At 35.1% G+C, this 9,283-nt stretch overlaps 1 protein-coding gene across 1 annotated transcript; it reads right to left on the bottom strand.

Annotated features, from left to right (window-relative positions):
* Positions 1-999: 999 nt before the first annotated feature.
* LOC128220030 (somatostatin receptor type 4-like) lies at positions 1,000-7,861 on the bottom strand. Its single transcript, XM_052928272.1, has 3 exons — positions 7,648-7,861; positions 4,260-4,386; positions 1,000-2,626 (listed from the first exon to the last, which is right to left on the bottom strand). The coding sequence occupies exons 1-3, from the start codon at positions 7,859-7,861 to the stop codon at positions 1,819-1,821; spliced, it is 1,149 nt and encodes a 382-aa protein (XP_052784232.1). The 3' UTR covers positions 1,000-1,818.
* Positions 7,862-9,283: the final 1,422 nt, after the last annotated feature.

Consider the following 9,283-nt stretch of genomic DNA (forward strand, 5'->3'; position numbering starts at 1 on the left):
GTTTTGATATATAGTTTGTATTAAAAAACAACCTTTTGGAATAGATTTGCATGTCATTTAGAAATGGCCTTATTAGTCGTTGTGTAAAAATGTATTGTTTGTGTGCATAATACTACTGAAAAATTGTGCTATTTATATGTTGTATCAAAAATAAATTTACTTTGTAAAATGAAAATTTCTTTGAGGGGTTTCCGGCTTTTATTTATCATTTTGTTCAGTTTTCTCTAACCCTTTTCCTTGTATGTATTTGCATAAAATAATGATTCCATGTTTAGAGATCATACGTTTATGCATGTATTTGGCTCAAATGGATTGTTCCATGTCTCAAGATCACTTGTTTATGCATGTATCCGCATTAAGGGATTGTTACAAGTCTCCAGATACGCCTATGTATGTTGTTTTTGTCTCAAGAGGATTGAGATATGTTTAATATCATAAGTTAATGCATTGTTGTTTTTTGCACAAAGGGATTGTTCCACACCTCAAGATCATTCGTTGATGCAAGTATTTGTACACAGGGTATATTCAGTGTTTAACACTTTCAGAAACATATGTTGATGCATGTATTTGCATAAAAGGATTGTTCCATATTCCGAGATCAATCGTTTACCCATGTTTTAATACAGGGTTTGTACTATGTGTCCATATCAAACGTTGACGTATGTATTTGCATACAGGGTTTCCATATTTAAAGATCGAATGCTTCTACATGAATTTGCATACAGGAATTGTTCCGTGATTCATGTTGCATACAGCAATTGTTCAATGTGTCCAGATCACACGTATATGCATGTTTTTGCATACAGAAATATTTCCGTGTTTCATGGTCACACCTTTATGCATGCAAATGCATCTAGGGATTGATTGTCCACTGTTTAAAGATCATACCTTTATTTTAAACTTTATTTCGATTTGTTATACAAACATATCACAAAACAAATGTACAAGGAACACTTTTTTCAATTAACACTGATATAAACAAGAAAATATATTGATCCATAGCATCAAGTTGGCGCGATAAAAAGAGAAGAAATAACATACATAAAGATCACCAAAACGTTGTAATTTACTTCAAACATGTTCAGTTTGCATATGTAAAAAAGATATACTTGTTAAAATACGGTAAACAATGTTTTTGTTTTGTGAGCACACTTTACTTAAGATACCAATAGCATTATTCTGCAATTTATGAACTGGTCCCAAATGTAAAGCTTCATTTAGGACAATATCAAATATAGTCGGCTCCCTCCTGGGCGCCGACTAATAAGGCATTACAACACAAACAAAGAGTATACGTGTATATCATCGAACGTGCCTGCCTTATCTGCATTTACAATAGCACCACGTATCATTGAAAGTCTGGGCTGAATATTAATCTAGAAATTAAGAAACTTAACAATACCTAATTCAATCATAGTCTCCATGGCTTTTACAAAACAAGAAGCTGTAAATCTAATAAAATACTATTTCGAGAATACATGAAACAGCTATTAAGGTGGAATGTTAAGATAACTAGTTAAATTGTTAATCATCAGTGAGAAGAGAAAATGAGGTCTTATGGTAAAAATAAATAACTTAGGTCTCTTAATTATTACGTTAAACCGTGATATAACACTCGTACGAAACCCTTCCAATCTTAAAAACGCAAGCTAAAAAACGAACGTTTTCCTTGGCATCATTGTACAAAGCGTCGCAGCGCTCGAGTATAAGTTCAAGTACTAGGCTCATGAGTCTAGCAGCTATTACTTATGTTCCCATACGAATACTAATACGTGTTATAGCCAATAATTACCCTTTCGTAAAACATTTACAAGACAGTTAAAGCATTGTTATTTGTGACTTGGGGTTTGTTGGCTTGTCAACAATCGTTCGACAGCCACTCTTGGCACCTTTTCCCATCTGATTCGTTTCATTATTACTCTTCGTCTTACTTCTATTTTCCAATCCTCGGATGCCGCTCTCTGACTGTCCAGGTATCAAGCACAGTAGACGTCTGATCTCTTTTCGGAAATTGTGAGACCAAATCAAGTAGTATACTATGTTAAGGCACGAACTAAGATAGTATATTATTTGAAAGATCTGCTGGAGAACTCGGTCTGATAACGTATATGGTCTTTGAGCACCGTTAAGCTCAGTAAGAATTAGATGTCTCAGTTTATTGGCGTGGGTAGGCCCACTTAAAATGACAAATGTGAGCGAAATGGCAAGGAGAACTCTTGTTATCCTAACAAGGCATTTCTGTTTTTTCGATAAACGTCTATATATTGAATTGTCTCTACCACCAATATTTTGGCTTGTAAAGAGATTCCTTGACAGAATAGCCACAATGAGAACAGAAGTGATTATAATCGGAAGGACCATTGTTGTGATCGTGTCCCAGAAGTAATATATTCTGTTAAGTTGTGCGTATTCGTTCACTTCGGTACAGATTGTGTAGTTCTCGTATACTTCTATAACACTAGTCGTCCAGAATTGTCCGCTATAGAGTATCACAGAAAACATAATCAGGATTCCAATCACAACTTTAGCACGAAAGACCGTGCAGTAAATGACCGCCTTGGATAAATGGAAAGTAACGATGTAATTTTCCACTGTTATACACACAATCAGCCAAACAGACAGGAAACTGAAAATAAAAATAGATAGATCACTTTTAATTGAACATCAGGTGGCTTTTTTATTTGCAAAAGACACTATACAAACATATAAATCATATATTTATTTTTATATCTATCCAAATATACTTGAGGTCAATTTCATAATGCACATTCAGGATGAACGATTCAAATAAATAGCGACGACAGGCATTTCGTGTAAGGTAACAAGCGAGGTCAAGGTACAAAAGGTTTTGTTAGCATGAAGATATTAACACGGCACGTGCAGGAGAAAGCATCGCACACTTCTGATGAAGATGAGCACCTGCAACACTGACATAATAAACACAAAGTTAGAAATAAACAGTACAAATGGATATAATATCATCCTTCTTTGATTATCGAGGAAAAAAATGCAATGAATTTTACCGAAAATGACACCCTCTGTGTGCAGTAGAAACTGATATCGGGTATCGATTTGTTCACCCTAATTATAAGTTACATCCGTTGGACGGGTACCCACAAACCCGCGATCTAGATACGTTTTGACGGGTTTACAAGAACCCGACACAAACTGCTATGCATTAAACATTATGCTTGTTGAAGTGAATGGAAGTTGTCCACCTTATGCCCATACGCATTTTAAGAGAGTACGTTCCGCAAATTTTTTGGATAAACTCAAATGAATAGAGACGGCATTTCGTCATAAAACCATTAACAATAAAGGTCATTTACAACTTAAAACGCATGGTGTTCAAAACGCAAAACTCTGTAGGAAGACGTTTTGTATACGGTTAAAATTGTTCGAAATGTTCTTTAGAACTCAATACCATATCTTTTGTGTCAAAAAAGAAAAGAATTTGCATTATGTATGTCATAGAACTAGTATTTGATCATTTTAATTCATTTCTCTTTGATGTTATGATTTCATTTATCGTTCCAGATACAATATAAAAAACACTATCAATATATGTCGAACGGGACATTTACGTTTGAAATACGCCGTAGAGACTTGGACATACGACTGGAAATATTTCTTAAAATTTCCTTTCAAAAGCTGTTTTAGTTTAAGTTTTTATTTTACAAAAAAACCTGGAATAATATGTAGCTGAGTCATGCTCATTGGGATGATGCTGCGCGAGTATGTGTTCTTGTTTTGTGACGGGAACTTGCAGAGAACCCACTCGCCCAGCTATGTGATCACCAACCAAACTCAGATACACCTAGACTGGGAAACAAAACCCAAGAAGACTTGGCGAGAAACATTGTTTCGCAGACTATATACGCAGACCACTTTTGAGAGAAATCGTTTACCAAACTTAGTGTTTTTGTTAATATAACAAAGTAATAAAGCGCTTACATACTTAACTAGAATGTATAAGAGGAGGGGGCAAAATCTAAGTGTAAGACATTCAAGTATGCTCCCACAAACATAAACGTAAGACGCGAGATTTATGACCGTTACTGAACTTGAGTTTTGTCCCTGAATAGTGTCCCTGTTGCCAATAAGGTGTAGGTGACAGTTTTGTGTCCCGACAACACCATCAATGGCGACAAGGCTATAACAATAGTTCGACATTTTGAGTTTACCAGTCCAACAAATGAATGCTGTGGTGTCTAAGAAACGATGTATATAAGTAAAAGGTTTAATGCTTTTGGTCTTACCTGAATATATAGCCTAGATAGACGATTGCCTGACAAAATCCCTGCATGTGAATAATTGGGATGTGAACAAACTCGAGCCATTGGAAGAAAAGCACCACGTTGAAACCAAAACCACTCCCGGACAAAGCTGAAAAAAGATTTATAATAAAATGAGCACTTCGCGAATACATATTACAACAACAACTGCCATACACATACATGTGTTCTTGTTTAATGGAAAAGAGATGAAGGGATCAGAGGCAAAAGACAAACAATAAACCAACAAAAGGCACATTATACAATAAGCCAGACACACACACGACAAAAATAAAACTACAAAAATAATACATAAAGCGTACGACTAGCGAGAGATTTACAAGGCAACGAACAAGAGACACACGATACGAAAAACATACAACTAATTTGAGACAAACATCACACGCAAAAAATGAGCCAACAGCCAACCTGCAAGAAATCAGACACAATAAAAGAAATGACAAAAACAACAACCAAAATACAATGCGCAAGAGACACACTGGACAACAAACAGCCATCTACCGACGAAATACAACAAACATACAACAAAGAAGAGGCGCACAGGGCAATCAATAAGAGACACATCAGACAACAAGTAAACATTCCGTAAGAGATAAAGAAAACAACAAACAGACAACAAACAAGAGACGAAATATAACAATTGAACAACCAACAAGTGGCAAACAAAACATCACTCATGTGGCCAAAAAGGGGCACACAAGACAACAAAACAGAAACCACTAAGAGATACACAAGACACGTAACGTTAAACCAATAATAGGCACAAGACAACAAAAATACATCCAACAATAGATACAAGACAACACACAGACAACCAACAATACATGCAAGACAACAAACAGACAACCAACAATAGATACAAGACAACAAATATAAAATAAAGAAGAGACACCAACGATAATAAATAGGAGACACATCAGACAACAAGTAAACATTCCGTAAGAGATAAACAAAACAAAAAAAACAGACAACAAACAAGAGACACAAGACAACAAACAAACAACCAACAAATTCACCGGGAGCAGAAATTATCAAATAACAAACATTCCTCCGTTATAATTCAAATATGGCGGCGAAGACGAAACTCTACTTAATGTAACGAGCGTATTGATTGGTCGACGATAATATCAGGAAATATATACAAATTTATATATATATATATAGGTCCAACGTTTAAATCAGATGTAATGTTTATCATTGAAAAACTTGAAAAAGATTGATAATGTATTTTATTTGACGTATATTTTCTACTCTGCTTCGTTGTTCCTATTTAAAACAAATAATGCAATATTACGCCCAGCTGGGCCGTTAATTTATTACGGTGTAATGCGGATAAAGTCATAAACATAGTCTACTTGATAACGTAAAATGCTTCTTGCAATTCCTCTTATAAGTGTTACAAATCTAGTTAATTCGTTACAACATAGCTTATAGTGGAGTCAATTTTGTTCTGCGCGTGTGCGTTATGTATATTTTTCAGACGAAAATCGTGGTTAAACACAGAACCGCTTCAACGTAAATCAATTAAGCGAGTAGAAGAGGTTTTTCGACTGTAACCATTACGAACGGCTGTGGATTTACCCAACTAATTAAAGTGTACAGCAGATATAAAAAACGCGTCCATCCCATTGTATAATGTATAATTATGATCACTTATTATTGTTGATTTTAAAGCATAATTTTGCTAATTATACTTAAATTGTTTGTTTGTTTCTCTTTTAAAGAAAACAGTCATTCATATTCTTAACTCTTCGATTAAAACAAGTCATACGGTATTTCCATATAAGTTACGGGCCTCATCTCACTTGAATATATTGTTGTACAATATTCATGTTTAACATTTAGTTGTTAACTAATATACACTATTCCGACAATAAACCTGCAGGTTATCTGCGGGAGCGGGATGTTCTTTACAGCTATAAGTACACATGTATTAAAAAGGCAATAATAAAATATTATTATCAACCATTGGTTCCCGTTTGGCAAACCAATTGGTCCTTGAGAAATAAGGGGTACAACCTATAAATTTGACGAACTTTACCTTGCCGCTGACTTAGTTTGTATATACATGTACGGGTGAATGTTTACCAGTTGAAAAGGTCAATTTGCTGTAATAAGGGTTAATACCAATAATATCCCCCGTATGGACTGAACGAGGAATTTGGAAACATAACAGGGAGATTTCTCTTTATCTCGGGAAGAGGTAAAAGCACTTTTAAGAGCAGAAGTAGTAGCTAAATCAGAACGATAAATTGGGTTAAAAGGTGTTCGTTCACTATTAGTATAAAGGTGTCTGCCGTGCTGAATAATTTGAAATAAGTTTATATGTACTTGTGAAAGTTAATATTTTATCAGGTGTATAATGCTGCATTACGGCTCGATCCCCACGGCGGATCCGTGGTCTAGTGGTAACACACTTAACTATCAATCCAGGGGTCACAGAATAGATTCCCCGTAGCACAACTAAAATAAATACTAATGCTGAAGTATGGCTGGATCCTCAGGGTATACCCCGTACAGTGTAAAGGAGAAATTCGGAAGCCTGAAGACGGAAATGTATTATGTGTAAATTTAAAGATATGAATAGCGCCGAAATAGTGGCTGTGTATGGCGATGAGTGAAATTTAGACCAGCAAGCATGTGCCTGACACGTTGGTTATGCTACATAGATGCATCTATATTTTCTATACGTATGGCTAAAAGCTTTCCTCCATAATGAAAATGCGTTTCCGATGTTTACCGGGCCTGAAAATTTCATTCCGGGTAAGACCACTCACGTGCATCTACGCGTCATTTCAAAATGATATTTAAATGTATAATAATACTAAATTAAACATCGAACAATTAAGAAAAAACAGAGTCAGAACCATGTTCATCAACATTAATATTATTACAAATAATTAAAATGAAAACTTTAAAAAAGAGACGACAATAGGAACTATTTAACGTTCTCTTCAAACTACTGCGCGTCATGAAGTTTGCGTCAAAGATAATTTCGCACGTGCAATTATGTGGAATATCTTCAAACAGCAATTAAACTGTCAAAATTGCACCCAAATTTAAATATTCTGTATGCAAGAAAAACGTTTCGTTAACATTTATGCTGGGCGAATGAAAACAAATCCGAACGTTGAGCACGCTGCTTGGACGGTAACACGGCAAGCCTCGATATTAGCTTCCGGACAAACCTACGGGTCAGATTTTTCTACCCGCCACGAATAAATGAGAAAAATACTTATATTCCTTGCTGATGTGTAAATAGATATCTTCACTATATAATATTCATACAAATGGCAAAATACTACTTGCCAATATGACTATAAAAAATGCCCTTAGAGATTAACAGACTTACCCGCAAGGTATAAGTTTGACGAGATTTTCCTCATTCCTTTTGACAGGAACACACAGAAGGATATGAAATTGCCAAGAAGCCCCGCGGTACAAATGACGGGCTGGAGGTATATGGTGATGTACTTGGCAAACAGGAAGAGAGATGGCGATATATGATCACTCTCGTAGTCTCCACCCTCCGCTTCCTCAGCGGTAATATTGTCCACGCTTGACATAGTAGCTATATCTATTATCACTGACAACTTTATGTCCGCCGAACTATGTTATACTTTTAACTATTTGTGACGTACAATCTAATGTAAATTGCTGAAAAAGACACACAATTGCAATTATGCAATGGTAACATTCTGGCTTGTGAACAATAACATTTTCCAATTTAAAACCCTTTGTATCCGTTTTTTTTCTATAAATATAAACATAAAAGCGCCATTGACAAGATACTCTTCAATGACCCTTTGCAACGTTCTAAGTAGATGATTCAGTAAGTGAATTTCATTTCAACAGCGTATTTTTATACATAAGATGCCGTCGTCTGATCTAAAAAATATATCGATTGAAAAGAGTTTTAATCGCAGTACCGCTGTCTAATCATTATAGCCTGATTGTCTTTGAGGAACGGTTAATACATTCCAGCAACGACTTTAACTACTTTAATTAAAATTTTAATGGTGAAGAAATCCGAGTATTTGAAACGATTTGATTAGTAAAATCTACACAACTGAATCCATAAAATACCAATAAAATACACAGCTTTAGGCTAAAGCGCAAATTCCTTGCAGACATATCCATTTTCTAAGATGTAGTATTGACATCTTTTAATGTCTGTCTATTTTCTTTGCAGTCTCTTATTAGTTATAAAGTTAATGAAACACCTAAGCCCTCTCAACAAAATGGCATTTATAACTGATGCTCCTTCGCATTCAAAATATAAACAGATAAAAGAACAATGATTTTATTTCACCTACTGAACGACCGCCAAAGCCTCAAAGATTTTACCAATATCCAATTCTGAACAAGAGTAATATGTTTCACTTGAGCTATCTCGACAATCTGGAAATATATTTATTGTAGATATATTGTAGATGCCATTGTTTAGCGACAGTTTGATGCCAATGGGTAGTACGTATTAAGTTCCAAGTACAAAATGCAATAGTCTTGTCTCCACAATTTCCAAACATTGTCGAGCAACCGTTGACCCTTTTTCCAAAGTTTTATCATCAATGGTATTACGGTACCTTGTGCGCACTGCTTTTAAATTTGATAAGTTCGCCATGTTTGTTGTTGTTGTTTGAACTTAAGTCAATAAGTAACACTCCGTTTACATCAAACACTCACCGTTTCGTCTTTTTTATTTTGTTGAGCACAAAACATACACGAACAGAACTAACGTGGTTTGTTGTTAATCCATTTAGCCCGCATTGCTTCGTACACTATACACATATAGCAAAACGCTGTTTTGTACTTTCTTTATAAAGCACTTTGTTTTCAACTTACATTTTAAACACATTTTATTTCAGTGTTCATCTTTTAGAATACCTCGCATATCAAACGTTATTTTGTATGTTGATAATGTAAATCAATTTTTAACTCCCGGGTTCCGGCACCAATCAATGTGGCGAAGTTTCACTTTATTAGGC

This window comes from Mya arenaria, chromosome 15, assembly GCF_026914265.1.
Source record: "Mya arenaria isolate MELC-2E11 chromosome 15, ASM2691426v1".
Taxonomy (NCBI): Eukaryota; Metazoa; Mollusca; class Bivalvia; order Myida; family Myidae; genus Mya; species Mya arenaria.